Source organism: Mercenaria mercenaria, chromosome 6 (assembly GCF_021730395.1).
Source record: "Mercenaria mercenaria strain notata chromosome 6, MADL_Memer_1, whole genome shotgun sequence".
In the NCBI taxonomy this organism is placed as follows: Eukaryota; Metazoa; Mollusca; class Bivalvia; order Venerida; family Veneridae; genus Mercenaria; species Mercenaria mercenaria.
In genome coordinates, this window is record NC_069366.1 from 21,985,255 (window position 1) to 22,006,661 (window position 21,407).

Genomic DNA, 21,407 nt, shown 5'->3' on the forward strand with positions numbered 1-21,407 from the left:
AATAGCTGTATGTACTTGCATGCAAAACTTTAACCAGGATTTTGTAAGTCCAAAAGGGGTCATAATTTGGTCAAAATGCAGGTCAGAGTTATGGGACTTGATGCTATCATCTAGTTTTATAACCCCAAAGACACATGTGAAGTTTCAATTCAATATCTGCATTAGTTTTGGAGATAGTAACTTGCATGTAAAACTTTAACCAGGATTTTCTAAGTCCAAAAGGGGGCATAATTTGCTCAAAATACATGTCAGAGTTATGGGACTTCACTCAGTGAGGTTGGTAATTGACCTAGAAAAAGAAAAAATAAGTTTCAAAGCTAAATGCCTTTAAATGATAGCCATATGTACTTGCATGCAAAACTTTAATCAAGGTGTGACGCCGACGCCAGGGTGAGTAGAATAGCTAGACTATTCGTATAGTCGAGCTAAAAATCCTTGAAACTAACTTTCATGACAGAATATACTGCTAACGTCTAGAGGTTGGATTTACATGCAGCTGGCAGGGATGTATATAACATGATAACTTTGTTTTTTAACAGGTTACGAAGAACATCTCCTTCATGCACTTTGTATGTATATATGTAGAATATATCCCGGTCCAGGCACTGGAAATTTCTGAGATGCTCTTGGGTGTCTTCCACCTAACTAAGAGGCCTGTACTGGTTCTTCCCAGGAAGGATGGCTTCATGTGTATCGGTGCTATACATCGGGCATGTTAAAGAATCAGACTGTCTATTCGCAAAGAGCTAGGGTAAGTTAGCTGGACAGGCCTGTATCTAAAAAGGGTTTCTCTCCGTCTGTTCTGGGGGATTTATCTCACTTTGTCCCTCTGGTCAGATCGCTCTGTGTCTGTACTAGTACAGGATGAATTTCGCGCCCAGTTTGACTGTATTTGCTATATGTAAAGCGCCTTTGAACGTGTTTATCATGAAAAGGGCACTATATAAATCCGGTATAATAATGATAATATATATGTGTCAAACAAGCAGAGCGCGTGTTGTCTGTGGGGATGATCCATATCATCCTTTATCTTCTCGACAAACCAGATTTTTTTTACACATTTTGTTTACTTAACAATAGGAATTAGAAGACAATTTATCACACCATTGCATTATATACTTGTACGTTACAATTATTTATAAAATGACTAACAAACTTTGAACATTTTATTGGCTATTAAGTGTAATAAGAATAATCACCTGTAAATTGAATAACGGATTAAAAGGCTCTTTTCAATCAATTTCTGTCAAACAAAAGCAATTTGTGTGAATAAGTAACCGATTACTAATACAAAATAACCATTACGGACCATGTATTTAACGAGTCTTTGGCTTGCATAAATTCGGTACAGTACGGAAGAATGAACGACTTCAGGAATTGGAATTTTGCTAATATAAGATAAGAACCTTCGTGTATTTAAATTTCTGACCCTCCCGTTGCAATTCATAAATCCGTGAAATAATTCAGGGTGTGGGAATTTGCAAAATAAAGATCACGCTAATATAAAGTGATTTACAGTAATAAGGAGAATATTTTTAGTCAAACCTAATTTGCCGTGATGGGTGTACATTGTGACATGTTGGCAGTCTTGTTTCCTTGGTTACACCCTCTTTTCATCAACAACGTCTCCTCATAGCTTTCATTATATGTCTAATTAACCTTTACCCTGTTAAAATTCTAAAATGCACTGGTCCATCATTCAATTTGGGCAGTACCACTTATCATTCAAAGGGGTGTTCACTAAAAATTTTCTGACTGAAGAGCAAACAGTGCAGAGCATGATTAGCCTATTTTGTGCAGCCTGATCTTGGTCTGCACTAGTCGCAAAGGCAAAATCACTTGCCACTAGCAGGCTAATCAATGTGCAATGATACTGAAGTCTACACTGCTCTAATGATAAAACTGTACAAAAAATCACAATTACACAACTTTTTTAAAATTCTTTTTAATCACAGCATTTCATAAACTATCTGTTCATTAGATACAGTGAAAATGGTATTGCACAACCTGATCACACACATTCAGGATAGGAAAAGAAAAAAATATTCATACAAAAGTCTTCTTTCAATATTGCAGGAAAAACTAGTCTGATAAAATGAAAAAGCAAAAAACTGGTTGCCAATTTTGCAAATATTTTAAATGCTTTGTTGTATAAATCAGTGATGTAATACTTAATACCTGAACGCAACCCCCACACAAGAACAGTGACATTAGATAGAAATTTACCTACAAATTATCAATTTGGTAATTTGGTAATGCCATTATATATATATACTTTTTTACCCGAGCAACCCCAACATTCTAAACCATGATACTAAATATATAAATTACAGGATACTATAATTTATGTTATGCAGATAACAAAACCAAGAATTTCTAGACAAGTATTATGCATAAAAATGGCCAGTGACAGCAAGTACACCATGATGCTTTCAGAAATTTGATCTTCTTAAAAGGACTAACCCACACTTTTAGGCGGAAAATAATTTATCTAAAAAAATCCATAAAAGTGAGTACTTTGAAAGTGACTTGTGGTACAAACTCATAGACAGATTTTAGCAAGACATTCTTATAAATAAGCAAAAATATTGTGCAGAAGGTATGTAGAACATTTACATTCATCTAGCATTTTTATCAATATCTAACTTTTATTTTCACCCACTTTATCACTTTTCAGTGTCACATATACATTCTATGCCAAAATTGGTGGAAATGAACATGCTGAAAAACTGTAGGCGAGTAGCTTTAGAAGTCTGGTAACGTTTTATCAGTAAAACATGTTTTATAACATCAGTCAAATACTACAAAATTCTTGGGACAAGTTTCTACACAGAGAGGAAAAAGGAATTGATATATAAACAAACAATTAGAAGTAAACATTCATATCAATATATATAGTAAAATAAAAGAAAACATTCCGTAGTGAAATATAGCTTCATGCATTTTCAGAATCCTACCATTTCCAATCAGTAAAATGATGGATAATCAATGGATAACTCGACTCTTAATACCACCCAGCAGGAGGCTTAAGTCGAGTATCACTGAATTAACTGTAGGTAACAAACAGTCTTTGTAACAAAAGAAGAATTCCAAATACATGTATTTGTATAAATAATATTCAAGCACACTTTGCATAGTATAAATATAACAAGAGGGTCATGATGACCCTGGATCGCTCACCTGAGTAATATGAGCTACATGTTTCAAATGTCAAACTGATGATAAAATATTAAGAAGGTCACATTCATGGTCGATGAAATTCAGTTTTACGATTTGTGTGCAAAACTGTGTAAGTCATCAAAATTTCAAGGCTGTATGTTAAAAAACAAGAAAGTAGGTCAGTAGGTCAAGGTCACAATCAAGTGACATCATATTACTTGGGGGTCATCAGGTAATTATAATTAAATAGTCTTGGAAATAGGATCAGATGTTTTTTTTAAGTATTTTTCCTATATAACTCACATAATAACTAAGTGACCCCTGGGCAGGGCCCCTTTTAAACCAAGCGGCATAATTTGAACAATTTTGGTAGAGGACTACTAGACAATGCATCATACCAAATATCAAAAGCCTAGGTTGTATGGTTTCTGACAAGAGGATTTTTACAGCTTTTTCCTATATAAGTCTATATAAAATTTGGGACCCCCAGGGCAGGGCCTCTTTTCATCCCAGGGGTACAATTTGAACAATTTTGGTTGAGGACCATAAGACAATGCTACAAACCAAATATCAAAGGCCTTAGAGTTGTGGTTTCAGACAAGAAGATTTTGAAACTTTTTTCCCTATATAAGTCAATGTAAAACTTGCGACCCCTGGGGCGGGGCCATATTTGACCCTAGGGGTATAATTTGAACAATCTTGGTAGAGGACCACTAGATGATGCTACATACCAAATATCAAAGCCCTAGGCCGTGTGGTTTTGTATAAGAAGATTTTCAAAGTTTTCCCTATATAACTCTATATAAACCATGTGGGCCCCGGAGCGGGGCCATATTTGACCCTAGGGGGATAATTTGAATAATCTTGGTAGAGGACCACTAGATGATGCTACATACCAAATATCAAAGCCCTAGGCCATGTGGTTTTGTACAAGAAGATTTTCAAAGTTTTCCCTATATAACTCTATATAAACCATGTGACCCCCGGGGCGGGGCCATATTTGATCCTAGGGGGATAATTTGAACAATTTTGGTAGAGGACCACTAGATGATGCTACACAACAGATATCAAAGCCCTAGGCCCTGTGGTTTTGGACAAGAAGATTTTTAAAGTTTTTCCTTCCGGTTGCCATGGCAACCAGAGTTCTGCATGGAATTCAATTCTTTGAACAATTTTGAAAGGGGGCCACCTAAGGATCATTCCTGTGAAGTTTGGTGTAATTCTGCCCAGTGGTTTTCAAGAAGAAGATTTTTTTAGCAAATGTTGATAGACGGACGACGGACATTGAGCGGTCACATAGCTCATCATGAGCCTTTGGCTCAGGTGAGCTAAAAATAAGGATTCATTATATTCCATTCAGCTGTTCTGAAGTTATTATCAAAACAAAAGAAAACCAGAGATGCTTTTGAGAAAAGCGCATGTCTCCCACAACTGCCTAATCATCTGAACAGTATACGAGTCAACCATGCACCAAGACCTCAACTGCCTTATCAGATTTCCAGTGCTTTGATTATCAAAAAACAAGTTTCAAGGGACATAATTCAGAAGTGCCTGGGCTAATTTGGCTAGTTATCGAACTTAGCCGAGGACATATTGGCAAAAGCATTTTGTGCAAGTTTGGTGAAGATCAGATGAGAAATGTTCAACTTAGAGTGCGGACAAAATTTGTGACAGACAGGCAGAGAGAGAGGAGCAAATCAATATGTCTCCCACACCACTGTGTGGTGGGAGACATAATAAAGTACAAAAGGGATATAACTGGAAAAATGATGATAGTCTTACGGTTCTTTCACATTGCAATCCCCCTCACTACTATCTATCATTAGCTCAAATTTCATTATATTCCATTCAATGTTTTTAAAGCTATCATCGAGAAAAGGAAGTGTGACAGATGGACTGCATTACTTCATCACTCACTTGCTTCCACAATGGGAATAAAAATAGTAATGAAATTACACCAATAGCTACCTAATGAGTTGACCTTTCATGGTATTACTTGTCTACAAGCAAAGGATCATCAGCTATACAAGCTTGTTTGTGCATAAATGGTTTTAACCGGTTTGCAAGCAATGAATATAGCTCCTTTAATTGGTAGGACAACCTGTCAAGTACCATAATGTCTCTGACTTGTATTTCATTCTGTTAAAATGTGTCTTTGTGTGATATGCAACACTTGATTTTCTGAAGTATATCATACTTAATCAAACAAAATGCAGTGATAATAAAGGGTATTCAAAATTCTTTCCAGACTGAACACCTCATGGCAGTATCTAGGTTATAAACTTGAATTCTTGCATTAAAAAAACCCCCACTAATTTTTGATATGGGCAAATGTAATGGGAGAAAAATAGTTATGTTTGTTTGACAGTTAACAATAACATAAAGTCATCACCTATAAATTCAGTTTGTGGGATGTCTTTATGCAAGAAGTACATGTTTGTTTTGTGTTTTAACAATAGTTACAAAACAATTCCTCGGTCACGAAACAATCGTGCATCAGCAGACGTTGATACAAAAACATGTATTATCCCTTTTATAAATACATAATGTAACAAATGTGAGTGAAATAAAAAAAAACATTTCACATTTATGAACACACACATAAACAAGAGCACCGCCTTGCGGGTGCTGACGCTCATCTGATTTTTTTTGTGTAATAGAAATATTGTCCTACCCATGATTTTCTAAGTCTAAAAAGGGCCATCATTCTTGCAAAAAGCAGGAAAGAGTTATGTTTCTTGATGTACAGTGTCCACTTATGATGGTGAAAAACTGTTGCAAGTTCTAAAGCAATAGCTTTGATAGTTTATGAGAAAAGTTGACTTAAACATAATACTCAACCAAGAAAATGATTTTCTAAGTCCAAAAGGGGCAATAATTATTGCAAAAAGCAGGATGGAGTTATGTTGCTTGCTGTACAGGGTCAGCTTATGATGGTGAACAAGTGTTGCAAGTTTGAAAGCAATAGCTTTGATAGTTTAGGATAAAAGTTGACCTAAACATAAAACTTAACCAAGAAAACTGATTTTCTAAGTCAAAAAGGGGCAATAAATCTTGCAAAAAGCAAGATGGAGTTATGTTTCTTGATGTACAGGGTCTGCTTATGATGGTGAACAAGTATTCCAAGTTTCAAAGCAATAGCTTTGATAGTTTAGGAGAAAAGTTGACCTAAACATAAAACTTAACCAAGAAATCTGATATTTTCTAAGTACAAAAGGGGCCATAAATCTTGCAAAAAGCAAGATGGAGTTATGTTTCTTGCTGTACAGGGTCAGCTTATGATGGTGAACAAGTATTCCAAGTTTCAAAGCAATAGCTTTGATAGTTTAGGAGAAAAGCTGACCTAAACATAAAACTTAACCAGGCAACACCGATGCAGACGCAGACGCCGACAACCGCTCAAGTGATGACAATAACTGATCATTTTTTTTCAAAAAATCAGATGAGCTAAAAATGTTATCATTTCAATAAAGTTAAATGCACTTTTTGAATATATATTTATTTATCTGATAAATTAAAATAAATAAAAATTAATGTTACATGGCATCTTGACAGATTTCTTTATCACAGCTTGGCACAATGCATAGAATATAAACTCGGGATAAAACTTCATGTTATGTAGTTTTTAAAAAAATAAGTATCCTGGAAGTATTATAAAGGTCAAAACAGAACTTATTATTCTGTATTAGAACTTCCTTTTTATACCATAAACTCACAAAGAATCAAACTGAAGTAGACAATATACTTTTCTTTATGAAATATGTAACAGAACAGTACTTTATGTATTATAATTTTGTATTTCTATAAACAATGCTGCCATCGAAAATGCTCGTCTGACTTTCGACTCACAAACCGTTCTGTAAGGATTTATTTCTATGTTCTATAAAGCAAGAATATGGTTGAGATAGGGTAGAATGAAATATAGCTATTCATTTTCATGATTTTTCATCACTATTTTCCTGATCTCTTCCTTGGTTGAAAAATTCCTCTAGTTCTTTTTGCATCTGCTTAGCTTTTTCTATAGCAGCTAGTGCATTACCAGAAAGGCCAGCTGTAGGGATATCAGAAACTGTCACAGATGTATCATATTCGGGTTCTTTGGTTACAGAATCCCCGGTTGCCATAGTAACAAGGGTACTAGTTGTCATGGTAACACTATCACCTCCACTCTGCATGTCAGCACTGTCTGTCTCAGCTGACTGAGCAACATCTATTTCTCCTGTTGCTACCGGTACACTAGCATCACCGGTTGCCATGGATACCCCAACATCAAGAAGAGGTACCCCTACCACGACTGGCACACTGTCAGTAGTTTCTGGGATATCTTCCAGCAGTGTTTCTGGCTGATTGTAGTAATCATGCATATCTTCGTCAAGATCGGACACAGTGAGGGAACCCTCGTCTTCCTCTATCACAGTTATCTTCAACCCTTCTTCATCTATACATGTATCGTACACCTTTGTTCCATCACTACTCTGTAACACAAACGAATACAACAATTGAGCCATGCCATGAGAAAACCAACATAGTGGGTATGCGACCAGCAAGGATCCAGACCAGCCTGCGCATCCGTGCAGTCTGGTCAGGATCCATGCTGTTCGCTAACGGTTTTTCTAATTGTAATAGGCTTTGAAAGCGAACAGCATGGATCCTGACCAGACTGCGCGGATGCGCAGGCTGGTCTGGATCCATGCTGGTCGCATACCCACTATGTTGGTTTTCCCACGGCGCGGCTCATTTTGTTAACAGAGTGCTCAGGAAGTTATTTTATATATATCATGTCATAATCATTCACACAAATTTTTGTAGATGGTTCATCCATCAGGCTAATAAACTATAAGCTGTCCACATTTAAACACACTGCAAATAAATTTCTGTTCAACTTTAATATAAAGACTTTGGCTTATAAATTTTTTAGCTATACATTGTATTTACTTAATAATACACTGACTGTCAATAAGATGTAAAACTGACCTTTTATAAAGTACCTTTAAACTGCATTGAAACTGTAACACTATTCAAAATAATTCCACAACACCCTCTGTTTTAAGGTTGGAAAACAGCGAAAGAAACTCTACTCTATTTACACTAACCTCCATGCTATCTATCAGATTCCGGATGTTTTTCTGACTCTCATGGTCTCTGGCTAGAACATACATGAAGCCCCCTCCTCCAGCCCCTGCCATACACATACCAAGGGCATGAGGGTGTACAGCAGACATGATCTTGGTAACAAACTCGGGTTCACAACCAGGGGCCATTGTCTTCTTCATCTGCCAATAGCTGTCCATACACTTTCCCACCTCTGCCATAGCACCTGTCCAAAAACTAGATCGTGAACATGAACTTTCTTCACAAGATATTAACAAATCATACATTTTGTTTCAGCAAGGTATAACCAGGTTCAAAAACTTTTGACTTGAAACAATACAGCATTTATTCCGCAACATTCTGACCACCAGGCATACATTTCAATCCCTAATATTATATGGCCTAAAATCCAGGTGAGTAAGTTTTATTCAGGAAAGGGATAATCTATGAAATAAACACCCCAATCCTAAAGAATACAGTAAACCTCGCTTATAATGAACAGCTTGAGGCCTCTAAAAATTATTCCTAATAACTGACGTTCCCTATATCCATATAGCGAACTAGTTCCTTATAACCGAGGCTTGTACAGCGAACACAATTTGTATATAGCGAACACTATTTGACTGACGTTTGAAAAGGGCTATCTTGAAAAGTCATCATAAACTCCGCATTTTGGCTGAAAGGCACATCTGTTTTCCATTTATGTAATTTATTTGAGCAAGCAAGCGTATGGCCAAAAAAATATACGTCCCGAGGAATCGCGTTTGGGATTTTCTTGTGTCCTTTTTCAAGAAGTATGCGTCCAAATACGCAGAATTGAGCGTTGTATTATTTGGTTACGTTGGTTATAACACTTTTTGTGAGTCTCTACACACGTAGGTAAATAAACTAAACAACACAAGTGTGCTTTCTAAGACTGAAGCATAATACACAATCATCTAGTATTTGGTAAATGTTAATGATGATATTATATCAATTTTTTATCGTATTCGTGAATTAACAAACTAAAGATCAAAGAAATGAAATAATTTGTGTTTATGCGCATGAAAGTGAGGTCATCAGCGATTCTCCTGTTTATTTCCAGTTTTCAAAAGTTTTTATTCTTTGTCTGTTCGCTATAACAGAGGGGTTTTCCATTGAATTTCGTACTTTGGGACTGGAAAACGTGTTCCTTATAACCACGTGTTCCTTATATCCGGGTTCCTTATGAGGTTTACTGTAAAAAGGTTATATTCCGGTTTTTCTTTTGTAACATTTTCAGGAAACTGAAGTGAAACTATCATGTAGCATTTGCATACGATGATTCTGAAAATATTTAAGTATTTTTCAATTCACATTTAGCAGTTATTGTTTACACTTGACTGACAGTTACCATACCTTTTTGGAAGTGTTTTGCACAATCATTTGCCAGTTGAACCAACTTATCTTCTGTTTCAACAATCTGAGGGTTTCTTGCATACCAGTTTCTTAAAACATCCTGCATGTAAAATTAAAACCACTGCATATATACTGTATGAAACTTACCTGAATAAACATGATGACTGAAAATAATCACCATATAACAAGACATAAATGCAGAACGTTTTTATATTTATTCATTGCAATCTAGTGTCTATTCATTAAATATGTTGAAAAGGAGACTTGAAATAAAGAATAATCTGTAAAATATTCATTGCCGATATTTCACCTTTAAAAGCCTTGAGGTTATCTCCAAGTTCACTTTTAAAATAAAACAGGTACAACTTTTTCCCCCAAAAAGCTGATTTGTTTCTGGAATTTTTGGAATTTGACCACAAGACAAGACAAACTACATTTTGAGCCGTTTCCAGTAAATATCTCATGTATGTGAATAATGATCAAGGAGAAGTTATTAGATGCCTGCAAGATAAGTATTTGTATGAAATCAAGAAACAATTGTATATATCTGGCAGTTGATATATGAATTAAACAATGTTGCCAAATGTGGTTTAACCAAACAAAATAAACACTGTTCGCACCAAAAATTCAGTATTTCTTACCTGCAGCAATATGAATTAAACAATGTTGCCAAATGTGGTTTAACCAAACAAAATAAACACTGTTCACACCAAAAATTCAGTATTTCTTACCTGCAGCAAGTTTCTTGCTAATCTTGTCTTGCCTGTGTATATCAATACAATCCTTTCATTAAATGCCTGAATTATCTCTTGCTTTATCTCGAGATCAACAACTTCAACAAATAGGGGCAGCTTGGCTGCAGAGACCCCTAACTTCACCCCTCCTGTGAGGCCCCCTATCTGGTCCTGCCAACCTCCACCTGTTGTCAAAAGCTGTTCCAGGTACAAAACCTGCAAATATTAAGAGGATCAACTTCATATATTTATATGAGCCGTGCCATGGGAAAACCAACATAGTGGCTTTGCAACCAGCATGGATCTGGTCAGGATCCATGCTGTTCGCTAACGGTTTCTCTAATTGCAGTAAGCTTTAAAAGCGAACAGCATGGATCCTGACCAGACTGCGTGGATGCGCAGGCTGGTCTGGATCCATGCTGGTCGCTAACCTACTATGTTGGTTTTCTCATGGCACGGCTCGTATATATTTTAACTTGAATTACATGTTTCTTAGTTTAGGATGAGGCAACACAACTGTGTGTTGTGTAATTCATTGTTATAGGCAGACACAGTCTCAATATTTTAAGCCTAGAGGCCGCTCATTACAACTTTTTAACAATTATGTATAGTGAAACACCACTTACAAAAGCATCAACAGCTTGAGCACAAAAAGGCAAACTCAGACAAGTCATGTGACCCTTGAATGCATTTCTTATATTTTCTATGATTGGATAGGTCGAAACTATGGATAACTCAAGTACTTTTCGCATATCCAAGGAATATGAAACTTAAGTCATCTATTTCTTTGATAGGCACACAGAATTCTGATCCTAAATGATGAAGGTGTATCAGATGAACGAAAGTTTACTCACAGCATGAAGAAGCCCAGTGGTGTCACATGACTTCCCAGCAGCCTTCAGTAATGATGCCATTACAACTCCAGCTAGAATACTACTGGTACCCAAACCTGTAAGATGTGAATAAGCTAGAATAGTGCTGGTACCAAAGCCAAAACCAATAAGATGTGAATAAGCTAGAATATTACTGGTACCAAATCCTATAAAATGTGAATAAGCTAGAACACTACCGGTACCCAAACCTATCTAGAACACTATTGATATACATGTCTAAAAATGTGAATATGGTACCATTGGTACCTAAACCAATGAAGTATGAGTAAGCTAGAATTTTGCTGGTACTAAAACCTATTAAAATGTTAAATGGCTAAAATATTACTGGAACCCAAACCTATAAAATGTGAATAAGCTAGAAAACTATTGGTACACAAACTGGTAAAATGTGTATAAGGTAGAATATTGCAGGCACCCAAACCTTAAATTTCCCCTAACTATGCCATCAACCTTTTTATCAAGTACATAAACATAGACTGATAATGAAGGCTAATGCAACTCTGATCCATTTACTGCACAGAATGTACAGTTTCTCAAACATACCATTCTAAATTTAATGTAGCATTTAAAACTTCTCCAAACTAAACCATCACAGTAAACTAAAGGATGGTTGTGCTAATTTCTCACCTGAGCCATGAGGAAGGTTTGTCCAGCTGTGTAACTCAAAACCACCATCATATTTTGTTTCTAGTTGTTCCTTGAGAGACTGATTTGACTTCAGGTCCACAATTTCAGCACATACAAATGCAGCTTTCAGTAAAGCACCTACGTCATAAATAAAAGAAATATATACATGTACTGATCTTTGTTTGTATGTATGACATATTTCTACACTGAATGATATTTCTCTGCAAGTATTTTACCTAGCTCTCCCCTAAATACTGGAAAGGACATTGGCATCTCATAAAACTGTCCTGTGAGTATTTTACATGAAAACATGTTTATATATATACCAATCTTAAGGGAACCATAAGAGACAGTCTTTACTGGCAGCATAAAATGAGGTAGAATTAAAATTTCCAGAATCTTTATGAGGTAACTTGGACATTATTTAGGAGTAAGTTTATTTGTAAACATGTCCATTCTCATGATACAGAGATGTCCTTTACATTTGTGGGGAATAATATTTATGGATTTTGTGCTTATGTCAATGTCTGAAATTAAACATTAACAAACAAATAAAATTTCCATATCTTTTAGGTAAAAAACTCAAAATCAAAAAGTTAATGTACACACAAAAAAGCTATTTTTCTTGGAATCATGTCATTCTCTACCAATGAATTGAAATAATTTCCCAGTATTACCTGGACTATGTGGATTATAGTAGTCTGCAAGATCAGCTGTTTCCTGACACACCACCTGTTTCTGATCTGATGAACCATGAATCACTAGCACCAGCTTTGGTTCTACAATTCTTCTTGTCTTTGCTCCTATTGGTCTCTGAAAATTGTAATTTACAAACCGTTTCAACATTTCACAACACTACCATAACTGACTAGAATCAAGACATATTTGCCATCAGATTACCTTTTTTATGATGACTTTTATACATATTTACTCAATAGGTAATTAGACAATATCCAAAAACAGTGTTATGCTTTTATTTTTGAAGAGATGTCATATAAGTACAAAGGGACTTCAACTTCACAAACATTAATGAAGAAGCTACCAGCACTATTAACCAGTGCACATCAACTGTCAAATTTCTTATTTATATAATGTGAAATCATTATTATTCTTGTGGGGATTAAAATCTGTGGACTTTGTAATTGCATAAATCTGCTACATTGAATCCAAACACACAAGTTAAATTTCTATTCAATTCTATTCACTATAAGACTTGAAATACACAAATTAATATCCCCCCTCCCCCCACATATTGCTGTTTTGGTAAAATTGACATTTCATGCTGAAGAAATTTATGATTCTATATTATACTTTATATATTGGGGCCTATGTGGCCTAATGGTTAATGCTGCTGATTTCATTATCTTGCTACACAGCACTGTTGGTTCAAAACCTTGCCTGGGGTGTAAAATTATTTTGAGTGTGGAAGCCATCAAACCGGCTTAAAGGTTTACATTTCTATCAAGATGTCAGAAATAATGCCTGGTGGGCAAATTATTTTTCTATTTTCACCTTTTGACGTGCTTAGCTCAAAAAGTATTTCATATAAATTGCTGAAACCTTGCACGAGTTTTAATCATGATATGAAATGGCGCACCTCCTACTTCTTGTCTAGGCTCTGCCCCCTATTTGCAGAGTTATGGCCCCTGAAATAGTAAAAAATGAGGTAAAAGGAATATCTAAATGTAAGTTATGTAGCACAACATGCCTGATATCACAAACACTATGTTATCAATACCTTGCCATCAATAAGGAGTCCTACAGTAGCCACAGCTCCTCCGTGTTCATATGTAATAGGTGGAGTATCAGACCAACCACCTGATATATCTATCCTAGCCGGACACTCTGCCAGCACCCAGCTACCCTGACCAACAGGGGTCTCATCATGCAACTTGAAGAACTGAAAAGATATAGAGGATACTTATAGTAAAAGCAGAAATTTTCGTGAGGATTTAATTTTAGCTATATTCGCGAGGGCCTACATCTCATGAAAATTAATCCTCGCATAAATATACACTATTATTATAATTCAAACATGACACCATTTTTACAATTTTTCGAATATTAAACCTCGAAATTTCTAATTCTCTAAATTTTGATGCTGCGAAAATATGTGCTTTTTCAGTACTTGTTTCAGAGTACGACCAAAATATCTTATACAGAGTGAACACCAGGTCCAGTATTTTCAAGACTGGCATAACCACAACTGAAAATGTAATGTTCAGCTAGCGGTTATAAGAGATGCGTGTTACCATTTCACATGTAAAACAAATATATTCTTGTTGTGAAATTATCAGATAAATTTCTGTTTATTTCAGTATCATATTTGAATAGTCCAATAAGGAAATGTGATAAAATTATTCAGGACAACTAAACTTAGGTTGGTTATAAACTGCCGAGGATCCAACCTGACCATACACATGATACACCAGCAAGTAAAATCACAGATTTTTTTTTTTGACTAATGTATGAACAGTACATTTGTGTGAAAAACAGACTTTTTGAAGAAAAACTAGAAATGTGTCCATGGGACACAGATGCCCCCACTACATGACATTAAAATGACAATTTTTTCCCAGGTGATGGGCCAGAACTCCTACAATACTGAATGAATGCGGATGCGAGACCCGAGGTGCACAACTGCACATGCTGACCAACATTCCTGTAAACATTGGTGATTCTAGGTCAAATACTTTTGGAGCTAGGCGCGACACAACATTAAAATGACAATTTTTTCCCAGGTGATGGGCCATAACTCCTACATGACTGGATGAATCCGGACGCGAAACCCCAGGTGCACAACTGCACATGCTGACCAACATTCCTGTAAACTTTGGTGACTCTAGGTCAAATACTTTTGGAGCTATGCGCGACACAACATTAAAATGACCCATTTTTAACTAAGTCAGTGGCTATAACTCCTACACGACTGAATGAATCCGGACGCAAAACACCAGGTGCACAACTGCATATGCTGACCAACATTCCTGTAAACTTTGGTGATTCTAGGTCAAATACTTTTGGAGCTAGGCGCGACACAACATTAAAATGACCAATTTTTTACTAAGTCAGGGGCCATAACTCCTTCAAGACTGGATGAATCCGGATGCGAAACCCCAGGTGCATAACTACACATGCTGACCAACATGTCTGTAAAGTTTTGTGACTCTAGGTCATATACTTTTGGAGCTAGGTGCGACACAACACTAAAATGACCAATTTTTACAAAGTCAGGGGCCATAACTTCTACATGACTGAATGAATCCGGACGCGAAACCCCAGGTGCATAACTACACATGCTGACCAACATTCCTGTAAAGTTTTGTGACTCTACATCAAATACTTTCAGAGCTACGCGCGACACAACATTTTCGAAGGACGGACGGACGGACGGACGAACAAGAGCAAATCTATATGCCCCCCCCCAAAGTGGGGGCATAAAAAGTTTACAATAGACCAGTGCCTGTGAGTAAAATATATTCAATCTGTAGAGTCATTTACTGTAGTCTTTAAATTTTCCCTCAATAGAACTCTAAAGTGGTCGACTTGTAATGACAACTAGCAAATTGTGTTCCCTGTATGCAATTCCATCATTCTCCTTTTTCACAGAAATGTATATCTTGAACTATATTTATGTCTGTAGAATACCAAACTGCTTAATGAGAGTACACAATCAAAGGGAAATTGCCCAGTGTCACGACAGGTCCATTACCTTAACCCTAACCACGCTAAATTTCTATAATGAACTTGTCCATCTTCTAATTTGGACAGTACCATTAACTGTTAAAAGGGGTGCTTACCAAAAAGATACTGACTGAATAGCGAACAGTGCAGATCACGATCAGAATGCATGGATGTGCAGGCTGATCATGATCTATACTGGTCGCAAAGGCAGAACCAATCGTGTCCAGCATGGTAAGGGTTAAGTCTTGTCAATGAGCAGTGTTTTCTACAGTTACAGAAAGGATCAAGCTCTGTGTTCTTACCTGTTTAGCAGTCATTACTGCCTGTCTGATCAGGATCTGTGCTGCCCCTTCATAGTGCCGTGCTGCTCGTATCAGGGTGTCAGGCCTACTCAGCCACTTACTCCGTTCCTTTGCCAATGCTTCTATACCTCCTTTGATATTTCTCGTCTAAAATTCACCAATGTAAACAAAAAGTATGTAAGCAATTTTCTAGAAATTCTTAAAAATAGTAAATTAGAATAAAATCTAGAATATGACACTTTACCCTGCTAAATTTCTATAATGAACTTTTCCATCTTTCAAATTGGACAGTACCATTAACTGTTAAAAGGGGTACATACCAAAAAGATACTGACTGAATGGCGAACAGTGCAGATCATGATCTACACTGGTGGCAAAGGCAGAATCAAGTATGTTTAGCATGATAAGGGTTGAAATTTATAGAATGAAACAGCCTTGTAGTATTTCCTAGAGCATAAATTAGGTATGTTTATACCTGAGAAACTGACAAAAATACCTTCAGCTGGCAGTGGTCTTTGAAGATTAAAGAACTTGAATCCATAATCAATAAGAACACAATAACATTACTAGGATGATTTTTTTTTATCCACATTGATTTTTACAAAACTTATAAAAAATAGATAAACCAATACTGTAATACCATCTTTACTGGAAAATGACTCTTCATTGATTCTGAAACTGTGCCTTCCAATATAACAAAACTTCCAATGACACGAAATCTAGGATTTCAAGTCCCATAAAAAAGCCATTTTGACCAAAACCTTAAAATTGTATGGAACCAAAATTAAATGATTTAACATTCATTAATTCCTTGGAAAATAGTTGGTGCATTCAATTTAAAGACTTAGATATACCTCAAGAAGTTGAAAGGCTTTTGCCCATGTAGTGTTAGCAGCTGGGCCACTTCTAAGGCCACCCTTTGGTCCTGCCATACAACCGAGGACATCAGCAATGTTGGCCAAGGTTCTGGCAGCCATACCTGCTTGTAACTCGCTGTCACTTCCTTCTCCAACTATAAGCAATACAATATACACATGTAAATCTTAGACAATATTTGGATTAACTGGATTTTCTTCAAATATCATGCAATATATACTGAAACAATGTCTACTGTACTGGCTGCTATTCCTAGTTTGATAATAATTGTTCTGAGCTGAAACAAACAAATACATGCAACAGTATTATAGATATTGTAGTATTCTAATTTCTAAACCACAAATATGTTTTCTTAAAAGCTGGCACAGAAGTTTCAGAAATATCAACAGAAAACAATTTATTTAAAAGGCTATTTTAACATACGAGGGGCGTTCAATATGTAATGTTACTCCGTATGTAGTTCCGTAACTGCTTGTTATTTTTAGATGCGGTTTTCAGCACATTATAGAGCAATTTATTGGGAACAAAATGTTATATAAATTATAAAAATCGGCATGTTCAAAGTAAAAATATAATCATTTTAGTGAGGTGTACTCAGGTATACCATTATTATAATTTTGGTTTATCCTGGGCATCCAGAGTATCAGAAAAATAGAATAACTTGTAAAATCACAAAATTCTATCATTTTTCTACGAGGTAAAGCAATTTGTGATGCATTTGCATTTGTTTTAAACTATTTATTGCATTTTAAATTTTACAACACAACTAAAAAATCTAAACTCAAGGTTGATTCCATCTGGAATGAGTGTTGAGAGCGATTAATCAAAGTTGTAAGAACTAGTTTCGCAATCGAGAATTAAGATTCTAGTATCAACTTAAAATACAAGAATTTTTTAAACGATAATTATCGTGCCTGACAAAATTGCAGAGGCCTATTATACTCACCTTATCATTATTCGAGTAAAAATATACACACTCAATTTAAAACTGTTATGAACTTTTTTATTTTAGTTTTCAAATGTTTTTGTGAAGATCATGATTTGTTTTATCTGTTTAAACTGAAAATTGAACTATAGTTCTAGTTGTTGAATGGTAGAATCAATGAATTGCATATTACAATCTCAATATTTTGGACATAAAATTGTCTAGTGTACCCGAGTACACCTCACTCAAATGATTATATTTTTACTTTGAATCTACGAATTTTTATAATTTATATAACATTTTGTTGCCAATAAATTGCTCTATAATGTGCCGAAAACTGCATCTAAAAATAACAAGCGGTTATGGAACTACATATGGAGTAACATTACATATTGAACGCCCCTCGTATATATACAAAATGAAATCTCTTTACTCTTTAAAAAGTAACATATAAAAGTGAAAATAATTAATTTAAATTGTAATTTTCTCACAGACATATAAAAATGAAAACATATAATTTAAAAGGTACTTTTTACACAGACATATAAAGGAAAACAAGTAACTGATATATATATATATAAGGAAATCAAACACTTTGATAGTCTATTTTCATATTTTTGTTAAATTCTCCATATACAACATTCTTATCTTGACAACATATTAATATCACATAAAATGGAGCCTCTAATGCCTACCCCCCCCCCCCAACTACCCTAACAACTTTTTCTCTTTTTTTGTTTAGCACCATATTACAACAGTATTTTAGTTGTGTATAGGTTGAGAGTTATCCTAACAAGATTCTGTATCAACACTATCCTGTTCTCTGCAAGTAACTGCAGACTTCCCAACATGAATCAGAGGTGGTTGATAAATAATTACAGGCATGTCTTCTTCCAAATTATCACAAGGAACAAATGTCTCAACAAGGATTTAAATTCACAGTCACAATCTACTGGTCTGGGTTTTCCCTACTGAGTTAAGCCAGCAGGCAGCTTTTTTCTGAGAAATATACAAATGATCGGAGACTTCTTGATTTCTATATCTGTGATTCTTTGTTTACAAACATAGGACATTAGAAAAAGCATTTCAGTATGTCAAGTACCATGTTCTATAAGAGGACTAAGAGAGCAACAGTGATTATTATGTTCAGGGATGTTGAAGTTTAGAAACACACACACACAGCTATAGGAAGAAACTTTTACAGCAAACAGCTTCATACAAGATGAAAGGTTTCAGAAAATAGAGTATGTACTTGAATGATGTACTACATCAACTTATAGTATAATCTATTAGTTATAGATCCATTTAACATTAGACACAAACAGCTTCTGTCAAAGAACAGGTGACTACTTTTAAGTTAAGAGACTTATAAAAGCAGGAGAGAAAGTTTACTATTCTATAATAAGCTGACAGCTGAAAGCATTATCAAGAGAGACAAAAAGTGTATTTTACTAAAGAAGAGCCATGTTACACATGGCTAATCCCCCCGCGGGGAATATTATAATTGAAGGCTAAAGTTCCTGGCAAGTTAGTGTCTGAAAGTATTAATTTTGGGGAAAGCTTTGAAGAACCGTTTAGTTGTGGTCTGCATCAGGGGTTTTAAGATGTGGAAGAAAGAATAAGTCAGTAGTGAGGTGGTTTACTGCTAAATTTTATTAATTTTCATGAACAGTATAGCTATGATGTTTTTCTATATGGCTACTGTAAAATGAAGGAATGGAAAGCTAACAGGGAACAAGAGTGCCAGAATGTCACAATATATGTCCGTCAAAGCAAATTTCTTTACTCTAGCAGCTGTATTTGCAAAAGGAATGTTAATTTTGTGGTTGTTTAGTAATCATTGTAAGTCTTCTGTTTTTTAAAGTCCACAAGAAAACTCCTTACCAGGTAGAGATACCTTATATATAATAAAATACACCTAAAACTGGAGAGTAACATCTATGTTGTACCACAGAAAAGTGGTCTTGTTTTTTCCCTAGGGTCAATTATAAAAATGTTACAATATAAGTTATTTATAGTAACAACTAAGGGAAGTTAATCTTTAAAAAAAAAAAAAAAAAAAAAAAAAAAAATTGCAAGTCCTCATAAAAATCTTATCAGGTAGAGATTGGTCAAAATACACCTCAAAATTGGATTTAGCATGCTTGTTGTACTGAAGAAAAGTGGTCTCGATTTTTCCCTACGACTAGTAATGAAAAGTTACAATAAAAGCTATTTAAAGTAACAACAAAGGGAAGTAATTCTAAAGAAGGGAACTGCGCATGACACTTCGTCTCATGATGGTGTATAATTGTGCCAAGTTACATCAAAGTCCCTCCATGCATGAAGAAGAAATGCTTCGGACAAAGTCATTCTTGTATCTGACCTTTGGCCTCTAAGTGTGACCTTGACCTTAGGCCTAGTGACCTGAATCTTGTGCATGACACTCCGTCTCGTGGTGGTGAACATTTGTGCCAAGTTATATCAAAATTCCTCTATGCATGAAGAAGAAATGCTCCGGACAAGGTTTTTATTCTTGTATCCTTTGACCTCTAAGTGTGACCTTGACCTTAGACCTAGGGACCTGGTTCTTGTGCATGACACTCCGCCTCGTGGTGGTAAACATTTGTGCCAAGATATATCAAAATCCCTCCATGCATGAAGAAGATTTGCTGCGGACAAATTTTTTAAAGAAAATATGATAAAGGGAATAACTCAAAAAATAGGCAAGGTAGAGTTATTGTTCTTGCACACTGCACTTCCTCCTAATGTGTTCTATCAGTGTATGATGTTCGAAGAAAATCCCTCCAGTACTTTTGGGGTTATGCTCCTGACAAAATGTTTTAAGAAAATATGATAAAGGGGAATAACTCAAAAAATAGGCAAGGTAGAGTTATTGTTCTTGCACACTGCACTTCCTCCCAATGTGTTCTATCAGTGTATGAAGTTTGAAGAAAATCCCTCCAGTACTTTTGGAGTTATGCTCCGGACAAAGATTGTTGCGGACGCACAGAGGGACGGAGAGCATTTCTAATATCCCCTTCGCCTTTGGCGGGGGGATAAAAAATAGCATTCTTTTCTGCCATAAATTGTTTTTTTTTTTTTTTTTTTAAATAAACCATTAATTATTTACTGCAAAAATTAGTGGGTTGAACTGTTACCAAAATGGCAGAAATGCATCTTAATTTCATATGGACAATGCTTCTGAAAGTTTGAATGGTGTCCATCCTTTCTCAATGCTACTGTTTGTTTCAGAGTAATGTATTTCAAGGTATGCACAGATGAAACACTGAAACACATTGCAAACAAATCTGAGCTATCTTTAGAAAAGAAAACATGGAAAATACACTGAAAACAAGAGGGTCATGATGACCCTGAGTTGCTCACCTGAGTAATATGAGCCACATGTTTAAAATGGCAAATTGATGCTAAAATATTAGAAAGTAGGTCAGTAGGTCATATTCATGGTCACTGAAAGTCAGTTTTAAGATCGGTGTGCAAAACTGTACATGTCATCCAAATTTCAAGGCTGTATCTTAAAAAACAAGAAAGTAGGTCAGTAGGTCAAGGTCACAGTCAGGTGACCCCCTAATCACTTGGGGTCATCAGGTAATTATAATTAATCAGTCTAGGAAATATGATCTGGTAATTTTTTAAGTATCTATTCCTATATAACTCGTATAACAAATGACCCCCAGGGCGGGGCCTCTTTTAACCCCAGGGGCATAATTTGGGCAATCTTGTCAGAAATCCACTAGGC

General features: G+C 35.6%; 1 protein-coding gene across 2 annotated transcripts in view; it reads right to left on the reverse strand.

Moving 5' to 3' along the window:
- Positions 1–1,152: 1,152 nt before the first annotated feature.
- The window catches only part of LOC123549440 (L-fucose kinase-like), a 57,770-nt gene continuing 37,515 nt past the window's right edge, over positions 1,153–21,407 (reverse strand). For both annotated transcript variants that reach the window (XM_045337542.2, XM_045337543.2), the window contains exons 18-27: positions 16,722–16,879; positions 15,868–16,014; positions 13,620–13,781; positions 12,559–12,694; positions 11,882–12,019; positions 11,216–11,310; positions 10,359–10,577; positions 9,628–9,727; positions 8,253–8,476; positions 1,153–7,634 (exon numbers count right to left, since the gene is read on the reverse strand). In XM_045337542.2, the coding sequence (XP_045193477.2) occupies positions 7,095–7,634; positions 8,253–8,476; positions 9,628–9,727; positions 10,359–10,577; positions 11,216–11,310; positions 11,882–12,019; positions 12,559–12,694; positions 13,620–13,781; positions 15,868–16,014; positions 16,722–16,879 (1,919 nt within the window). In that variant the 3' untranslated portion in view covers positions 1,153–7,094. The remainder of the gene's footprint in view (positions 7,635–8,252; positions 8,477–9,627; positions 9,728–10,358; positions 10,578–11,215; positions 11,311–11,881; positions 12,020–12,558; positions 12,695–13,619; positions 13,782–15,867; positions 16,015–16,721; positions 16,880–21,407) is intronic.